Source organism: Lynx rufus, unplaced genomic scaffold, assembly GCF_022079265.1.
Source record: "Lynx rufus isolate CCGP_SWC_20201006 ecotype Redwood Valley unplaced genomic scaffold, mLynRuf1.p SCAF_2, whole genome shotgun sequence".
Classification (NCBI taxonomy): Eukaryota; Metazoa; Chordata; class Mammalia; order Carnivora; family Felidae; genus Lynx; species Lynx rufus.
In genome coordinates this window covers 107,911,165-107,930,854 of record NW_025814834.1, presented here as the reverse complement: position 1 = coordinate 107,930,854, position 19,690 = coordinate 107,911,165, and the positions used below count along the sequence as shown (strand labels likewise).

General features: G+C 42.3%; 1 protein-coding gene across 2 annotated transcripts in view; it reads right to left on the bottom strand.

Moving 5' to 3' along the window:
• CNTNAP5 (contactin associated protein family member 5) overlaps nucleotides 1–19,690 on the bottom strand; it is a 796,957-nt gene that overhangs the window by 236,868 nt on the left and 540,399 nt on the right. For both annotated transcript variants that reach the window (XM_047084746.1, XM_047084747.1), the window contains exon 13: nucleotides 1,595–1,795. In XM_047084746.1, coding sequence (XP_046940702.1) covers nucleotides 1,595–1,795 — 201 coding nt within the window. The remainder of the gene's footprint in view (nucleotides 1–1,594; nucleotides 1,796–19,690) is intronic.

The window sequence follows — 19,690 nt, the reverse complement described above, 5'->3', positions numbered from 1 at the left end:
ATGACAGTTGACTTAGGGGAAAAAAAAAAAGCATATACAAAGGCAATGGTGTCACTAAATTGATATCACACGATACATACACTAAAGGGAATCCGTGGTCAGAATGACCATTACCCCATTTTTCTGAAAATTCCACCAAACACAATCCTCAGAAAACTAGAAACCACTCAAGGAAAAGAGGGTAGGTTGGTTTTCCAGACACAGGTACTCTGAATAGTGCCGAGAGTGACAGGTGCAGGCTTGACAGCCAGAATAGAGAGACATGGGAACACGTATCAACACGGAGCCTCTCAAGCAGCACATCTGAGGACACCGGGGAGGGCCAGCACCCGGTGCCTCAGATCCAATAGGCCCTGTGAGCATGGCTGAAGCCAAGGAGAGTACGGTAATTGATTTTCACAATGATGATCTCTAGTCATCAAGAAAGGTTACATTTTATGTTCAGAACCCTCTGTTTAAGAAAGCGGGGAAGCATGTAATCCATTTGAGAAAGATTTTCATTTCAAATAGTTAAAAATTCTTTGAAAACATTTTTGGTGCTTAAAGGGATAAGTGACACTTATCTGGAAAATTCACTTATGTGGAACAACGTCTTTCCTAAAGATTCTAGATCAGTGAGGCGGCATGTTATATTTAGTTAGGCTTCTATCACTTCTCCTTTGTTGACATTCCCACTGTCTAATCTTCTTCAGCCTTTCAAACTTCCCAACTTCTAAGCATAATGGGGTTGTAAGTTTCTTGAGATGACAGATTGTGACACCCATTCTTGGATATTCTATGTCCCTGTGGTTCTTGGCTTTTTTCTTTTTCTTTTTCTTTTCTTTTTTTTTTTTTTTTTAAGACCATGGAACAAATGATAAACTGATAGTCACAGAAAATGATGGACTCCCAGAGTACCCATGAACTTTGACAAAGCCCTCCTGACATTTTGCAAAAAGCCCTTTTGGGTTCTGGTAAGAGTCCTAGAAGTCTGTTTGCTTGTTGTTGTTGTTGTTGTTTTTCTAACAGCAACCTTACTTTTAAAAAGAGTCATTTCCATGGAGGCCTGTACTTTCCAGGTAACACTAGAGCTGGGAACACACAGGACTGTCCCTGCCTATCCTGCTGGCCTCCTTGCCCAACACCACGTCCCTCTGCATATCTTGCCCTAGAAAGAACTCATTGCTTTTTGGTGAATGTGCTGAGATCCTTCGTGCTTTCTCATATGCTATTCCCTTTCCCAAGGAAATCTCTTCCCAAGTCCACACCTTCTATGTCTAGTTTAAATGCTCTCTTTGAGTACTGCTGCTCTCAAGAACCTTCTCATTCTCTCAGCTGTTGGAGGACGGGTGTGGTCTTCTTTGTCTTTTTGCATATCAGGATGGAACTATGAAAGGCTGCAAAGCTCACTCTCGGCCACACCTGGGAGTCAGAGCCAGGATGAGAAATCCATCCCTGGTCCTCTCCTGACCTTGTTTCTTCCCGCGGCAGGGTGAACAACCATCACTGCAGCCCCCTCGTGGGCAGACACCCCTGTCCTCGGCATTCTGTGTTTGGGAAGCCTATCTATTGTCAGCCCTTGTGGCCCACGCAGAGGAGCAGGGATGAGCCTTACCTGGCGTGTTGAGCAGGCGGGACCTTCTGCAGTGGTAGGCTACCTCCTGCTCACAGTGCTCCGAGCCGTCAATCATGGCTTCCAGCTGTTCCATGCTGCCGCCATAATCCAAGGCCATGGTGTAGGGCTTCTCTGGGTCGGCGCCCTGCACCCGGGTCAGCTCTGTGTTGTTGTGCTGCACTGATGTCCAAATCTTGTCCTCTGTCCAGAAAACACAACCCAAGGAAGGAGACATCAGAAGGAAGGTCAAAAGGGGATCGTGCTTATATACCTCAATAAAGCCAGAGGTGTGGGGAGGAGGTGGGGAAGAGATCACTCAAGCAATGTGATACTTGGCTCCACGTGGGGCAATCAATCACCACTACAGCACTCTACTCGTGCAAAAAATAAACAAAAAAAATGACCAGAGGATTTCTGTTTCTCATAAAGCTCTGCCTTAATTTAATATGGGGGTTAATAGGGGCGCCAGAGTGGCTCAGTCAGTTAAGCATCTGACTTTGGCTCAAGTCATAATCTCGAGGATTGTGAGTTTGAGCCCCGCATCTGGCTCTGTGCTGACAGCTCAGAGCCTGGCGCCTGCTTCGGATTCTGTGTCTCCCTCTCTCTCTGCCCCTCTCCTGCTTGCTCTCTCTCTCTCTCTCTCTCTCTCTCAAAAATAAACATTTAAAAAATATGCGGGTTAATAATCACGGGAGCTAAACTTGTGGAACCCCTTATGCTAAGCACTTAATGCCCGTTATCTCATTTTAAAGTGACATTACCTAAATCAGAAGGAAGTTAGAAATGCCATGTTAGAAATGAAGGAAAAGTGAGAAGAATTGAACAGCTTACCCTCGAGCAAATGACCAAGCAAGAATAGGAACGTAGGGTGTCTGACCGCAAAAAAAAAGCCCAGTAGCTTCCAGGTACTGACACACACTTCCCCACAAGACACACACTAGCATAGATAATTGTCTCACAGAAACACAAGTATCCCACTGAATGTTTGCTGCACATAGAAAGACCTACGTATAGAAGGTATCTGTAAAATACACCTGATTAACAAGGGTGAGGTTATGTGATCCATGCTGTTCATACAAGGTACTTAGATGAAGTTCCTTTTTGTTTTAATTCTCTATGCTACCTCTAGTTACCAAAAAAATATTTTAAGAGGTTTGCATAAAAATTCACATGCAGAGATGAGGACCTTTAGAGCAGGTTTGGAGAATGTGTGTTACCTCCTATAGGTAAGAATGGATGGTGAGGAGAGAGCAGAAACATTTGAGTTTTAGAGCTTGAGAGATATGTATTTGAAACCTACCCCCACCAATGACAGACTTGGACAAGTCACTTCACTTTTCTAGGGCTCAGTTTTATTATCAGTAGAAAAAAGAAAGAAGAAAGAAAGAAAGAAAGAAAGAAAGAAAGAAAGAAAGAAAGAAAGAAAGATAGATACCAGCAGGAATTTAATACGGAATAGCAACCCAGCATATGAAGTCGCAAGGCATGGTCTGAGATCCATCAGACATTCTGTACTAATAACCTACACTAAAACGTTGACTGCAATGGGACATAGAATTTCATTCCGAACACATTCACAAATAAAGCAAATGAGGAAATAGGAAGACTTAAAAAGCTTTTGTCATCCGAGAATCTTGCCCACATAATAACATCATTACTCTTCATAGATTCTCAGAGCTGAAAAAGAACTTACCATAGACATCATGTGGTTTCCTCCTACTTTGACCTCCTAGTTTTACAAAGGAGGAAATCAAGGTCTAGGAAGTAAAGAAATGACCCAGGGCATACCTATAGACAATAATGATAAGCGCTGATACTGAAAGTAACTATTATTAATTAGTACTACTAAGAAGCAGGATTGTGGCTGTTGGCATATTTAACTGGAAAGGAAAAACACAGGCCACCAAGACCCCCAATTTTAATACTTTTTCTACCATAATTCTGTGGGTGACTTGGGATAAGTAACTTTACTGCTCTGCTCTTCTGTTTCAATATATTAGAAGGAGGGACAGAAAGAAATTTGGTTTCCATTGTCTCTAAAGTATTTTCCAACTTCAAAAAAGGAAATAGTGCTTGCAGCCAAAAAATTAAACTCTGTTCAAACGTTCTAAATCATCTTCAGGGGCGCCTGGGTGGCGCAGTCGGTTAAGCGTCCGACTTCAGCCAGGTCACGATCTCGCGGTCCGTGAGTTTGAGCCCCGCGTCGGGCTCTGGGCTGATGGCTCGGAGCCTGGAGCCTGTTTCCGATTCTGTGTCTCCCTCTCTCTCTGCCCCTCCCCCGTTCATGCTCTGTCTCTCTCTGTTCCAAAAATAAATAAACGTTGAAAAAAAAAATTTAAATCATCTTCAGACTATTCCCTAAAACCAGCCCACTGATAACCACATATCTCCAATGTTTCACACAGGCAGGATTACATGTTCTATAAATTCTCAAAAAACATACTAGAATGAAGGTTATTAGATTCTGACCGAAAGTAAAGATAGGATGTTGATTCTAATTTGTAAAAATAATGTTACACAAACAATTAACATGAAACTCAAAAAATTGTTCATGCCAATATAAACAAACACTGATAATTACCAGAGAAAAGTGATTGTTCATTAATACAATATCGTGGACAGAGAAATAAAGACTGAGAGTTTTTAAATGTCCATGGTGCTCAGAAGAAGAAAAGAACCACCTGGTTTAATGTATAATAATAGATATTGTGTTACTTTTTCGTGTAAGGACATTTTACATACCTTATCCCTGGTACATATAACATTCCACCACGGTAAATACAGATAGATAGACAGAGAGACATAGACACAGGTACAGCTATGGATACAGACACAAACATACTCATAGAGATATAGATATATGAAGGCTTAGAGAGAGACAATAAACTTGTCCCCAGTCTCACTGTGTCATCTGATGCCAGAAGTGGTCCACACAGCATCATTAAATCCTACGAATTTAGATTTCCCTCCAAATACACACAGATTCTTATACCCACACATCCATTCATCTGATTATTCATGCATTCATTCATTGATTTGCTTATTCATTTACTCACTGACTCATTTTGCCAGAGTCACATTCTATCTTTAGCAAGATGGAAAAGGAAGATGTGTAGGAGAGACAACATTTCATCTTAAAGCCACTAATGTTGCCAACTCTGACTTCTGGAACCTGAGGGTGAATGGCAGTTCTAATAACTCAACTACTGGCACTTTTTGATATATGCAAATATACAGGAGATACAAAAGAACAATTAAGAGGTCCAAAGGGCCCCCTGTGATTTACCCAGACATCACAAGCCCTACAAATGCAGGATGAGTTATAAGAGGAGAGAGGATTATGTGAAACCTAGAGCTTCTTAGCTGGCTTTCCTTTCAAAGATGCCCTTTGTCCTCTGATTATTTGTTCCCCCTGGGAGTTAGAAGAAGAAAGATTGAAAAGAAGGAGGTAATTGGATACTATTTCTTCTTGCTTTCTGTTATTTTCCCCCCTCAGTTTCACTGGTAGCAGGTGTAGATTAAGTCCTGCACTTTGACAAAATATTAAAGGCGAGGGTCAATGCCACTCATGAAAGTTAGCTTTGGTGCCTGATGCCCCTGATGTCTGGTCTAGGATGGGGATAGGCAGTTTTAGCTAAGGGGTGTCGATGTGAACTGTAGCTCTAAAGATTTTCAAACAAGAAAGATTCATTTGGAACTGTCTTCTAGGTGGGCGGAGGTGGGAATCTACTCACAGACCCACAGGTGCTTTAACTGAAATTGAACCCATGAAGCTAAATGTTCAAGATGGTCAAATTGGTCGTGGGCTGGTGGATATTAGTGGACACAGACTGGGCTCTGGAGTTAGAAGATCTGGATTTGTGTACCAGGTCGACACTTACTAGTTAAGCAGAACTGGTCAAATTATTACTTCTCTAAAGTCCAGTTTCCTCATCAGTAGCATCTGGAGAGCAGAAATGAACGCCAACTGTACCGCGTGGTTGTAAAGTGAGGGGATTTGTGTGAGAAGGTCCATTAGTGCCTGAATTATCAAGCATCCCACAGAAATCTGTACGCGCCTGTTATATAAAGGATATATCAGCTCTGTCCACAAGGATCCCACAGACAGCAGATGCTGCTATTATTAACAATAGCATCAAGGAGGAGACGGCCTCTGGTGGCTGTCACAGTAGTTCTTACTGTGTTCTGTAGTTCACCAGTAGTTCTGGGTTCTTTCCCAGAACATAAAGTAGGACACATGAGACACTGAAGGAGAGGGTAGGGGGCAAACTGAGACTAGCCCTCTCTTTGCAGATCCTTGGGGAAACCACGCCAGTTTCAAGAGACCTCAACTAGGAAATGCTCCTTTCTCACAGTTCTGTGAACTTGAACTCCCACACAAGGAAACCAATGGAGGTTTCCCTACAATGCAAGAAGGACCAGTTACACTCAGGGACAGAGAAATATATACTCTAAATGCTGTGACTGGGAGAACATCATGAACGCCTCCAGGCTCCAGGCATCATCCTCTACTGGTCTGCCTCCAGACCAGACCCTATACCACAGGCCATGTATTCTTGTCTCTAGAGATGCATCTAGGGCTTCAAGGTGCCACAAGATAGCAGCCTGGCTTTCGACACCTGCCTGTCTGATTAGAAACTACGTTCCGCTAAATGTCAGCACTGAGGCCTTGGGCAAGTTGTTAACCTCAGAAATGTCCACACTGGAAAATGGGATACCAATATCAGTCATTTTATCCATGATCATATCCCAGTGATTTGGCATCACGTTTTACTTGAACACAAAGCAGGCTGAATGGCACACAGAAGAGTAAAGAACGTCTACATTAGAACTCTTCTGTAACATGAGGTCCAGTACCCAGACTTCATTCTTTAAAGAATTGAGGGTGGGAGCTCACCTGGAAAATAAGGTTAGCAGGTGGGATGGACTGCATTTTCTTGTCATATAGCTGCTGCTAATAACTTATTACCATCTTGTTCAATCATCTTTTCCCTTTGGAATCGTCTCCTGTGTCTCTGTATTTATTTGGTGTCCCTTGCATTTCCTGGTCTGTCGTCAATGGAATTTGTTGGTCCTGGAAAACACTGCCCTTGATACCACTTTCGGCTACCCAATCCAGTCTCTATTATTTCTTCCTGTTGACTACCATTCAGTCCCACGATAAGCAGCATAGCCCCATCTTTCTAACTTGCTCAAAGGAATACATGTATTAAGTTATCCAAGATAAATTCTCCGCTTCAGGGAAAACTGCATTTAGAGATTTTTGAGCTGGCAGGAATCTAGCCCATTCATTAAGGATTGTAACAGCAATTATATATTTGCTTTTTTTTTATGTGATACTTAGTTTGCAAATATTTTCCCCCATTTCATAGATCCCCTTTTTATTTAGTTGCACACTTCCTTTGCTGTGCAGAAACTTTTTAGTTTGATATAGCCCCACTTGTCGATTTTTGCTTTTCTTGTTTCTACTTTTGATGACATATCTGAAAAAACTGTTGACAAGACCAGTGTCAAGGAGCAACTTCCCTGTGTTTCTGGGATTTTTATGGTATCAAGTGTTATGTTTAAGTCGTTAATTTATTCCGAGTTAATTTTTGTGAGTGGTATAAATAGGGGCCCAAGTGTTTTTGTTTGTTTGTTTGCTTTTGCATGTGGCTGTCCAGTTTCCCCAGCACCATTGGTTGAAGAGACTATTCTTTCCCCTTTGAGTGTTCTTGGCTCCTTTGTCAAATATTAATTGAAAACATTTGTGGGGGGTGTAATTCTGGGCTCTCCATTCTGTTCTGTTGGTCTATGTGTCTATTTTTATGGCTGTATCCTACTATTTTAATTACTAGAGCTTTGAGGAAATGGGGAGATGTTGTTTAAGGGTGTCCAATGTACTGGCGTGAGTGTGAATGATCTCATGAGCCAGACCCACACCAGCTATTATGCCTGCCTTTATTCCTAAAGGAGTTACAGGCCATGAGGTATCAAGAAAGCTTGTGGAATAAAATTCTATAGCATCATTTCACAGACATAACAGAGTATAGTGATTTAGGCTGGCAAAGCCATTTCTCAAACCGCACTGTGAATTTAGTTTTGAAGTCTGTCTTCCCATAAAGCTATGAGATCTCCCAAAATATAAAGTGTATCATTCATTCTTATTTTCAAATATGTGCCTAGGTAGTGCTGGGCCAGCCACAGGAGTACCTGCCCGGAAGGATAATGCACTGCCTAACTCTTTAAAAACTTACCATCGTTTAGGGGTGGGGTGGGGGTTGTGCATAGAAGAAAGACAAATGTCTCAGGCTATGGTACTTACTCTTCAGATTATAAGTAAGTGGGATTACCCAGAGACCGGGGCGGGGCGGGGGGCAGGTTTGGGAGTGGCTGTTAGAGAAGCCTGCCAGCAGAGAATGCACTGTTTTCCTTGAGAATGGACAGAGCAACAGAAGCCTTTCACTCTCAGACCTCCAGAACCTGGGCTGTCATGGGGCACTGCGTAGGATTTCAGGAAACTGTTGTCAAGGGACAAGATTAGTTAATCACCATTTGCTTTCTGCCAGGTTTTTTCCTCCAGCATTTCCAAAGCAGCTCTTCTATGCATGTGTAGTGGTCCAACGGTCCAAATGCAAAAGAAGTTTCAAGTTATGAGATCAACATACACAGACATTCAATATGACCACCAACATTATCGACAAGAGAAAAGAAAAAGAGATTGCATAGTAGTAATGCTGTGATGTTCTGAAACATTGTGTATTATCATCTCTCTTGTGAAATCCTTCCCGGTCATCACCCCAGAAATTCTTCTGTGAACGCACATCCTGGGTCTCTCCATGACCTCCTGGTTTCTCTTGCTCTATTTCAGAAGCTGTAAACTGTTTACCTACAAAGCCAGAATTTAATTTCTTTCATATCTTTTCTCTCATTTTATCTGATTGCTATTATTATTGTGATGATCATTATTATTATTAATAATAGCAGTAATTATAGATGATGTAAGCTGTTCTGTTACCATGGAGATCGTCACAGAGAAGAAAGAACAAACAAAAGGAAAGTAAAAAAGGAGAGAGACACGAAATAACTCTGATTAATGAGACCTCATTCTACACACATATCTGTCTCTTTGCAGGACCAAAAAAATGTGCAATTTTTCTATCACAACGTATGAGAGGAAGGGAAGTCTACAGATTGTCAATACCCAGCTTAATTGAACTTAAATCACTGTGGGGAGCTGTTTATAGTCCTTTGAAAAGTGTGCCAATTCACTTATGCTCCTATTGTAATAAAGCAAGTCTATATTAAGGTCCCTGGGGTCACTTCTGGTACAGTTATCTATGTTGACAAAGTGAATTTTCTATGCCAGGGGTAAAGGCAGTTCAAATAATCCTCAAGCCACTGCCTGTACCACTCATTTGCCATCTATGCATGCACAGCCTACTGACATCTCTTGTCGTTCTGCATTGATAGTTATTTAATTTTTCATATGTTTGTACCTTATCTCTCCATTTAAAGCACGGGCAACGGCCGCTGAGTAAATGTCTGCTTGGCGGGGGCTTCCCTGGTTAATGGAGGCAGATGTGGGGGAGAAAAGCGAGGGGTCTGGGATGGGTAGGCCTGGCCAGCTCTGCCATGGACTACATTCCTGAACACGGCAGAGACATTTAACCTCCCCAAGCCTCAGTCTTGTCCTCTGTAAACTGGCTATGACCCTCTGAGCAGTGGTGATGCGTGGATGGAACAAAACGTACAGGGCGGAGCTGGACACACAGCCTGGCCCTGGGTACCAGACGGTAAATCAAAGTCCACCTTCTGATGAAGCCATTCGGGGAGCATCAGAAAGGGTCATTTCAGCATCAGAGACAGGCGTGGGAACCTGTGCTGAGGGGGTCAGCACCCTCCACCCCCAACCTGTAAAGGGAAGAGGGACACTTGGTGTAAAACAATGTCCAACTCCTTTAAACGGCCTCGGATTCCCACAGGGCTGTCCTCCCTCTCAGGTGGATCAGCCAGCTGCCTGGGCGAGAATCCACCCGTGCGGCGCTAAAACCACTGCAGATGCGGCTGCTTTCAGCGTCTGGCCTTCTGCTGCTGAGGGGAGCGCATTACAGGTTTACAGCCCAGCTCTGCCCACCACCCGCCCCCTGCTCCCCTGCATTAGCTGGAACACAGACACCAGGGTGCAGGGGGGGGGGTACGGGGGAGGGCGGGGGGTAGTGACGCCCTGCTCTGGCCATTACTGCGCTTCCACCTGCCTGCGCGGGCCACGCTTTACGACTTCCAGACAACATACTTGACTGTGATTTATTCTCCTACTTTGCTGGAGCCTTTACTTTTTATGTACCTTTTTGGGGGGTTATTTTTCTCTTGTCTTGCTTTAAAATAGGTGGTATGATCACAGAGACCTGGGTAATCTGTTTTACGGTCTTGGAGTGGGGGGGGGAGTTGAAACAGATCATGCGCACATCCTATCATGTTTTTTTGTTGCTCATGGGCTTCTTCAAGGAAAATGTAGTAAATGTCTGGAGTGTGCAGAGCATTATCTTAGGGACTGGGAAGGTAAGATGAGGGGCATGGGGGCTGAATGACACTCTGGACGCTTAAGCCCAAGGCATTCACAGCTGGTTCTGGGAGCAAAGGTCCCAAGGAAGCTGAAAGTCCAGCAGCATGGAGCTGGAGGGGTGGGTGTGGACACACTCACTGCACCTGCCCTCTGGGCAGGGGACAGGAGAAAGGACCATCCACATGGAAATCACCTGGTGGGGCTGGTGGGCCGCCTTTGGTTGCTGTTAGTATTACTTATGAAATCTCTAGGACTACATCGGTAGCAGGTACTGTCTGGTGCATGCTGAGAAAAAATTGGCACTCACATAGATCTAAATCCAGTTCCTACATCTGTCACTTACTAGATGAATGATGCTGGACATTTCCACCGTTCCGGACCTCTGATTTCTCAAAACACAAGCAAGAAGTGATCTCTACCTCACACTTGATGTGGATTCAATGAGATAAACACAGAAAATACAGCCCAGTATCTGGGACACAAGTACACCATGAGTAGTAGTTTCCATCCCTTTTTTTTTTTAATTTTTTTTTAATGTTTATTTATTTTTGAGACAGAGAGAGACAGAGCATGAACGGGGGAGGGGCAGAGAGAGAGGGAGACACAGAATCGGAAGCAGGCTCCAGGCTCCGAGCCATCAACCCAGAGCCCGATGCGGGGCTCGAACTCACGGACCGCGAGATCGTGACCCGGGCTGAAGTCAGACGCTTAACCGACTGAGCCACCCAGGCGCCCCTTCCATCCCTTTTTAAAGAAGGTCTAATGTTGGGGTTTCTGGGTGGCTCAGTCTGTTGAGCGTCCCACTTTTGATTTCAGCTCCGGTCATGAACCCAGGGCCATGGGATCGGGCTTCATGTCGGGCTCCACTCTGAGCACGGAGCCTGCTTAACATTCTCTCTCTCCCTCTGCCCCTCTCCCCCATATGCACCCTCTCACAAACAAACAAACAAACAAACAAACAAACAAACAAAAGAATCGCCACGGTAGCCAAGATTGAAGTTAGGAGCCCAAAAGGGAGACTATTGACTGCAAAGTCTTCCCCATGGTCCTAGTCCTGAGGAGGGATATCCAAGGGCAGCATTCACATCTCCTTTCACAAGGTCACAAAGGAAGACAAGGCTTCTGTAAATCTCAGACTGTCTACTTACTCTGCTCTCACAGATTTTAGATTCTGGCTCTAGAGGTGATTGACAAAAAGTAACTCAAAGAGGCACATGGAATGATTTGTCTTTCTTTCAGCTGACATCTCTGCTCCAGAGCTCATCACAGTATAAATGATATTGCCAGAGTGCCAGTGTCTTCTCCAGGGGGAAGCCTGTTCTGACTCCACCAGCAACCTGCTCTCTTCTTACTCAGCAATCATTGTTAACGACCTGTTTACTCAACCTCCCCCCCCCCCCGACCCGCTACACGGTAAGTTCCACGAGGCAAAAAGACTGTCATGTAAGTCGTTGTATGCCAAATACCTGACCCACAGTGGGCATTCACTTACCATGGAATGAAACATCCCACACAACCAGGGTTTTACTGACTTCAGTGACAGCTCTTGAAATTAGCAGGGAAGTGATACAGGATGTGAAAGTATGTTTAGACATATACTTGAAATTCTGCTCTGCAGCCCAGAATATCTGTTGTGAGAGCAGCATATTGAAAAAAAAATTCACATATCTATCACGAGGTGTCTGAATGAATAAAGCATAGTTAATTTGCACAGTGAAATACTATGCAGTTATAATAAATACCACACAACACCTTTCTAAACTGATTTATGATACATTCCAGGAAGCACTGTAAAGTGACAAGATCAAGGCACCGAGGTGCAAAGACTATGCTACATTTTGTGCAAGAATAAAGAAGAAATAGAAATACACACAGGAAGGATAAACCGATATAAATGGTGACCTGGATAAGATGGGTAAGAAGAGGGTGAATACAATAGAAGAGAGAGTAAGACATCTTTGGTCAACCATCTTATATATAATATAAATATAAAAATATATTCATATATTATGTAAATATATAAATACAAGTATATATAAATATGTATATTTAGCTTTTGTAACATGCAAATATTTTGCATAATCAAAATATGGGATTAAATCAAAAGGATAAAAAGAGGGAAAACCTAAAATTGAACATTAAGCAGAAACAAAAAGCCTCCCTGTATATTAAACAGACAAAATAATCACAAATAAGGAAATATTAATTCAAGTAACTTTTCAATGAGGTATTCCGTCTAGCTATACCCCCTTGGTAAAATATACTCTGAGAACCAAAGTTAAAATTCAGGAAATGCTACACTTTATTTTGTTATTGGTAGCGAATGGCTGATGTGACTCTGAATCTATTTTGTGTATATTGTCAGGTAGAACAAATGAGTAAATATATTGGTATTGTTGAGACAGGTTCTCACTGTGAGAGAAGAGAGATCCATATAGAAGAGAGAACGATGAGGGAAAATCTAATGGTGCTGTATTTGCATTGGCTATAACTGTAAGAAATCATAATTTAAACACAAGTGTGCACACGCACACACATACACACACCAACGCACATTTTCTAGTTCGGTCCACTGAAATAGACTAGAAGTAATAAGAAAACCTAACACCTAGATCCGAATTTTTAAATGCCATTTGCTACAAAAAGGAGCAATGTTTTTTTTTTTGTTTTTTTGTTTTTGTTTTTGTTTTTGTTTTTGTTTTGAGAAAAAAGTGAGTCTGGGTCTAGGTAGGGCAAGTTCAAGGGGATATCTGGTGCTAGAAACAAGGAAGTACTCCAAGATTAATGGAGGCAGGTAACAAAGCCATAGGAGCAGAATTAGCTGGAGTAGGACTAGCTACATTTGGGGAAACTGGAACACAAAGAACATCATGATAATGGTAACAACATTTTAAAATGAAATAATTTATGAGTCTAGATGAGTCTAGAGTGACATAAGAGAGGTGGAGACAGGGTAAGGAATAAAAAGCTATTCTGAAAAAAAAAAAAAGCTCTTCTGTAGAGAAGAGTACAGAATGACAGCTGAAAATGCAGAAGGAATTATAGGATTAGTAAAACAACATTTTACAAATTCCAGTGTGATAACATATGGGTCAGGGTCATTCCCGGATTGGGAGGATACGTTGAAGAAGGAGATATTCACACAGTGTCTGCATATAACCCCACAGACAACTCATTGACTATAAATCACCTTCACAGTGCAGAGATCTGGCAGGAGTGTGTTAGCCGGTGTTGGGGCTGAATTGCCCCAATAACATCATGTACCTATTAATGAGATGCACTGAAGAGGACAGACATCACCCATGAGGTTTTCTTGCCAAAGCATTCCAACGATAAAGAAATTATCAGAAAAAAAATCTAAAAAAAATATGGAATATTTTTCTTAACAACTGGCTAGTACACTTCACAAAAAGTTAATGTAATGAAAGCCATACAGAAGAGATGGGTTGGGGGAAGGGAGTTTCTAGTTAAAAGGGACTAAAAGGATATGACCATCAAATTTAAACATGTGGACACTGCTTGAATCCTGAAGAGAAATACAAAACCAGATAACACTGTACAGACAAGACTGACTCTACATTGAACAGTTTTGATTGGAATAATGTTTATGTTCTTATGTACGATATTAGTATTATGGTTATGTAGGATAATACCTTTGTTCTTAAAGATATAAACTGAAGTCTTTAGGTTTCAAAGATCAGTATGTTGACAACTTACTTTCAAATAGTTCACAAAAAAAAGAAGAAGCATTTTTTTAAGTTTATTTATTTTGAGAGAAAGAACATGAGCAGGGTAGGGAGAGAGAGAAATGGGGAGAAAGAATCCCAAGGAGGCTCCACATTGTCAGCACAGAGCCTGATGTGGAGCGCGATCCCATGAACCTTGAGATCATAACCTGAGCTGAAATCAAGAGTCAGATGCTTAACCAACTGAGCCACCCAGGTGCCCCAAGAAGCATTTTACACCAGGAGGAAGGGATGTGGGGGAGGGAGGGGAGAGAGAGAGAGAGAGAGAGAGAGAGAGAGAGAGAGAAAGTGAAGGTCACACAAATGAGCAAGTATGGCAGAATTTTAACACTTGGAAAAGTTGGGTGAAAGGTGTATGGGTGTTCATTTTAGTGTTCTTTCAACTTTTCTGTAAGTTTGAACATTTTAGAATAAACACATTTGGGAGGAAAAGATAATGCTTTGTGCAGCACTACGCCTGTAGTAAGTGTTCCAAGCTATTCCACTGTGCTCTGACAAATTCTTGTGCATGTGCCCTTATACCAACACACACATGGCTGAGGACTAATTATCCAAATAATTATCAAGTGGCAAAAATTAGTATCAAACTCAACCGTTCATACATGGTAGCGCATCCATTCTCAAGTGCATATTTATTAATAATGTTGAATTAATTTTCATGAGTGCTTTCAGTATATCAGGTGTTGTGCGCTTGTAAAAGCAATTAGTTATTATTTTCATTACTGCATCCCCAGAAACCAGAGTCAAGGTTGCTGATGATAGAGTAGTAAAAATAAGTAACAATTATCATGTATTAGGTATATAATGCCAGGCATTTTTTTTTTCTTACGGGTTATCATGATCTCATATAAACTTCATAACCACCTTAAAAAATAGGTTATATTATTCATTACAGAGAGGAAACTCAGGAACAGAGAAGCTGAGTAACTTAACATCACCAAAATCGACAAAACTAAGAAGTATCAGTGGTTGGATTCAAACCAAGCCCAAGCTCTTTACGACCACGCTAGATTTGGTGTATGTTAGTCTATTACATGCATTGAAGGTGGAGTCATGAGAATTGTTATAGGCCAAGAAGCTTCGTAAGAGAAAGAGAGGAGAGCCTGGTCTAAAGAAGGAGGTGAGGGAATGGTATTCCAGAAGAACAGAACCAGGTACAAGACCCAAGACCTGAGGTCTGGACAGAACATTCAGACCTGGCACTGTTAAACCCATGTGGAACTGTCCCCCAGGCCACTAACCAGCCAATGTCTTTTGCCAGCTTCTTTCTGCAAATACATGTAACATATCCAAATGCTTGCATACTGACAGCACAAGGCTGACTGGTGCTCCCATGACTTGAGAAGGAGGAACAAGGCTCCCAGACAAATGGACCCTCTGCTTCCCCTACTTCACAGAGCGTAGAATCACAAGCTGCTAGCACATCCTGGCTGTTTTACAGTTTGGAATGTCTAGACTGACTTTGATTCATGATCTCTCCCTGGAATCCTGGGCTCAGAGCAAAAGTGAACAAAAGAAAGCAAGCGTTTGGGGAGGCACCTTTGACTGACACTTGTTATTTCACTCTTCCAGACAAGGAAAGTGTCCTGCCCAATGGTGGCACTGCATCAGCATTCACAGGTGAGCCAGGAGCCCTCAAAAAAGGCCAAGGGCTCTTGGGTACCTGCTCATTACATCCCCACATCCGGGACCCTGCTGCTCTCAACAGGATTGATTTTCCTCCTTTTCCCCTCTCTGTCCAGCCCAGGGACACCTATCTTTCAAAGTCAAACCCAAGCCCTACGTCTCCCGGGAAGCCTTTCTTGATTGCTCCTCTCTCTGAATTCCTTTGGCATCTAGATGCTGCTATGATGGCAGTACTTGTTGATAATGACTTCTATTTTAGAAGCTCTTAGATACTGTCACAGATTGTACTGAGTTTATATGCACAATGCTCATTTACTTTTATGCAATGTACACATCAGCACACTGAGGTAAGGGTAACTGATCATCCCTATTATACAGATGAGGAAACTGAGTCTCATAGAAGTTAATGTGCCTGGAATACCATGGCTGTCAAGTATCTACAAGATAAGCACATGACTTAAATAGAATGGCCTAGATAAAAGTGCTTTAAGAGCTAGAAGTTAAATATGAGATCCTTGGACGTTGAGGGTAGTGATTCACAGTGGATTGTACAGCACTAAGTACCAGGCAGCCTCAGTAAACACTGGTTGACCGGACTGTGCCCTGATCTTCACAGCACTAAAAGGAAAGAATCACCAGGTATCTGCAATAAAAATGTGTTGTGAAAGGTCCACCAGGAAGGTGTCAGGATAGGCTCGGTGTTCAGATCTTAAGAAGAACTACTCTTTCAGGCACTGACCAGGCCCCTCCTAGAAGTGGGGGATGAATACGGAAGGGGACATGTTAAGAGTAAAGCACTATGCTAATCACCTTGTAAAGATATTTCCCAAAGTCTGGTATCTTCAGGTATTTGTTAAAAATGCTATTTCCGGGGTGCCCAGATGACTCAGTTGATTGAACATCCAACTCTTGATTTCAGCTCATGTCGTGATCTCATGGGGTTTGTGAGATGGAGCCCTGCACTGATGGTGTAGAGCCTGCTTGGGATTTTCTCTCTCTCCTTCTGCCCCTCTCCCCTGCTTGTGCTCTCTTTCTCTCTGTCACTCTAAAAAATAAAATAAAATAAAATAAATAAAATAAAATAAAATAAAATAAAAAGCAGTGTGTGAGTTTGTAAGGGAGGGTGTGTGAATGAACGAATAAGCAAATAAATGAATGAAAGTCACATTGCAATCACCCTCCCCATCTTTTGTCCTGAGCCTTCTGTTCTCATCCACGTGATCAGAGTCAACTGGCCATGCTAAATGGGTGTGTGAAAGGAATTTCTCTAAGTGCTTGTTAAAATTCTTGGCAATTCAAAGGTGACAATGCTTTAATTTCAGGGTAATGCTACAGCTTTATGACTTAGTAGTTTTATTTAATGGCCCAATTTAGCAGGAGATTATGCCGTCTGCCACTGGCCCAGAGAGACCACTTTAAAGCTCTCGCCTTGGACACAAGCAGATCTGCTCCCTGGTTTCGCCTAAGAGACCAGTCTTCTGGAAGCCCTAGGAGCCCTCTGAAGTTACCACACCTTGGTGGACAGCATAAGATATCAAACAGGGACAGAGACACTTACAAAAAGTTTCCTTCCTCTAAGCCGTGGAACTGCCATGTTTCATCAGCTGAAAACAGTCCTTCGGAAAACACTTAATTTATAAAAAGTAAACTGTCCCTCTGAAATATAAGCAACAATGCAACTATTATTCCAACTGATTAAACCGCTAGTGAGCCACGGCATATATGTCACTCATGAGTGAGCCTGAGTGGACACATTTCCAAGGAAAGGGGAAAGAAGAGGAGAAAGTCCTATGTTTCCTCCACCACCTGCTCGGTGTCAGTCACTCTCCGACATTCTCTAAATGTTAACTCATTTAACGGAGTACATACCAATCACAGAAAGCTATTATCATCACCCTTCATATACAGAGAGGGGAAGAGAGATACAAAGAATGAGGGCCTTGCGCATGGTCCCAAGACAATAAGTATAACAGATATTAATTATAATAATCTGAAGGATGTAAGAAGCACCAGGAATTGTTGTAAGACTTTCAATTAATGCATATGAATGCACATACCGTCATAGCCATGCCTTTCAAGATTGGCAGTCATGAATAAGGAGCTTGGGATTTGCACAGGTAGAAGGGGACAGGGATGGGAAGCGACGGTCAGACCTGTGCTTTCACAAGATCCCTCTAGCTGTTGTGTGAATTATGAATCAGACTGGGGAAGGCTGAGGACAAGGGTGGTTTTATTTATTTATTTTGAGAGAGAGAGAGAGAAGCAAAGAGAAAGAGGGAGACAGAGAATCACAAGCAGGCTACGTAACATGATGAGCTGAGCTGAAAACAAGAGTCAGATACTTTACTGACTGAGCCACCCAGGCACCCGTGTGTGTGTGCGTGTGTGCATGTGTGTGTGTGTGTGTGTGTGTGTACAACAAGCACATGAGATTATAAACTTTGTGGACTTGAGAAACCACATCATTCTTCTTAAAAGCTTATTTATATATTTTGAGTGAGAGAGAGAGAGCGCGCAGGGGAAGGGCAGAGAGAGGAGAGACAGAATCCCAAGCAGGCTCCACTGTGTCAGAGCAGAGTCTGACACGGGGCTTGATTTCACAAACCGTGAGACCATGACCTGGGCTGAAATCAAGAGCTGGCCATTTAACCTACTGAGCCAGCCAGGCACCGCTGGGGGACCATATCTTAATCATTTCTATATCCTCAGTGCCTGGCCCAGAGCAGACAAGCAATGCATAGTGATTCAAAGTCCTAGAGGAGAGTGTACGTCCCAGGCCTTGGGACCCTCTGGTAAGACACACAGCATACCTACCAGGAACAGGTTTAAGTCTGCTGGCTATACTTGGGATCTTGTTTCTGTAACTTGCTAGCCTCATTAACATATTTGCAAAGCAAAACCAATTCCAGTTACTTTCCAGTATTGCATCTGGAACTAGCCCAGTAGCCAGCACAACTGTATGAAGTCTGTAATCGAATGACAATTTTTTTGGCAACTATATTTCTGTAATGACGGCTATCTAACTTATGATGAGAGACAAGCTTGAGAACCTGAGCCTCAATTGTTCCTGCAGACGACTTTGGCAGGGAAGTTAATACTTCCTTTTTTTGTTGTGTGTGTGTGTGCCTGTGTGTGTATGTGTGTGTAAGAAGTGGAGTGTTTGGGGTAGAAGCCTGAAGGGGAATACCAATAGGAGGCATGAGGACAGAACTTTATTATAGATGGGCAAGTCATCAACAACTAAATTTTACCTCTCTTTCGTGTAAAATCCAGCTGCCGAAAATTACCAATGTACTAAGCAAATCAGGGAGAGATAAATGTGCCATAAGTTGGTTCTATACAATGTCATAGGTAACTCTTATTTCCTAATTTCCTATATACTTACAGACCTTTGTACAGTCCATACACAAACCGTAAACTCGCTGGCATTGCTCTAACTTCAAAGCGAGGCCGCGAACTGTTAGACCTAACTGAATGGATGCATTTCTTTCTTTTTGTCAACAGTCTGGATGATAATCTATTACCTGCAATCACACTGCACAATTATGTGCGGGAATATTAGAGAGACCTCAATTGCAGCTTCTCTACCTACTCCATTATGCATGCTTTGATGAGTTTTAATGAAAACAGATCCTGCTGCCAAAGAAGGGAGAAACAGAGCATCATAATAATGAGAGTGATAAGACATGGCGACTTGTAAGGTGGTTTGCAAATGGATTATGAGCTGTTTGAGAATGAAAAACAAGTTTTGCTTTAGAGATTTGACTAAACATTCCTTGTAAATTCCTTGCAATGGCTGATGATTGCCATGCAGGTCTAGATACATGAAATTGGTATTGTATTCATCAAGAGAGAAAATCAATGCGTTTTTGTTACTGGTTTTAAACAAACAATTTTGCATATCCGTATACAATTGTACTGTACAAAGGAAAAACTGTGTGTGCCTGGGAAACATCTTTTAACATATTGACAAGGTATCCTGTTAACATTAAACATGGCACAATGGAAGCTACATAGAATGAGTGTAAATGTCAAGTTCTAAAGAAAATCTTGTTGGAATGCCTCACCTTTCTAGTTCTGCTTTATAAATACTAGAAGCTTCCCCTCAGAAATGCTACCTCCAGGTTTCTCGAGCCTCAGAAATCTCATGACTCCTGCAGAAAGCAGCACAGACTTTAT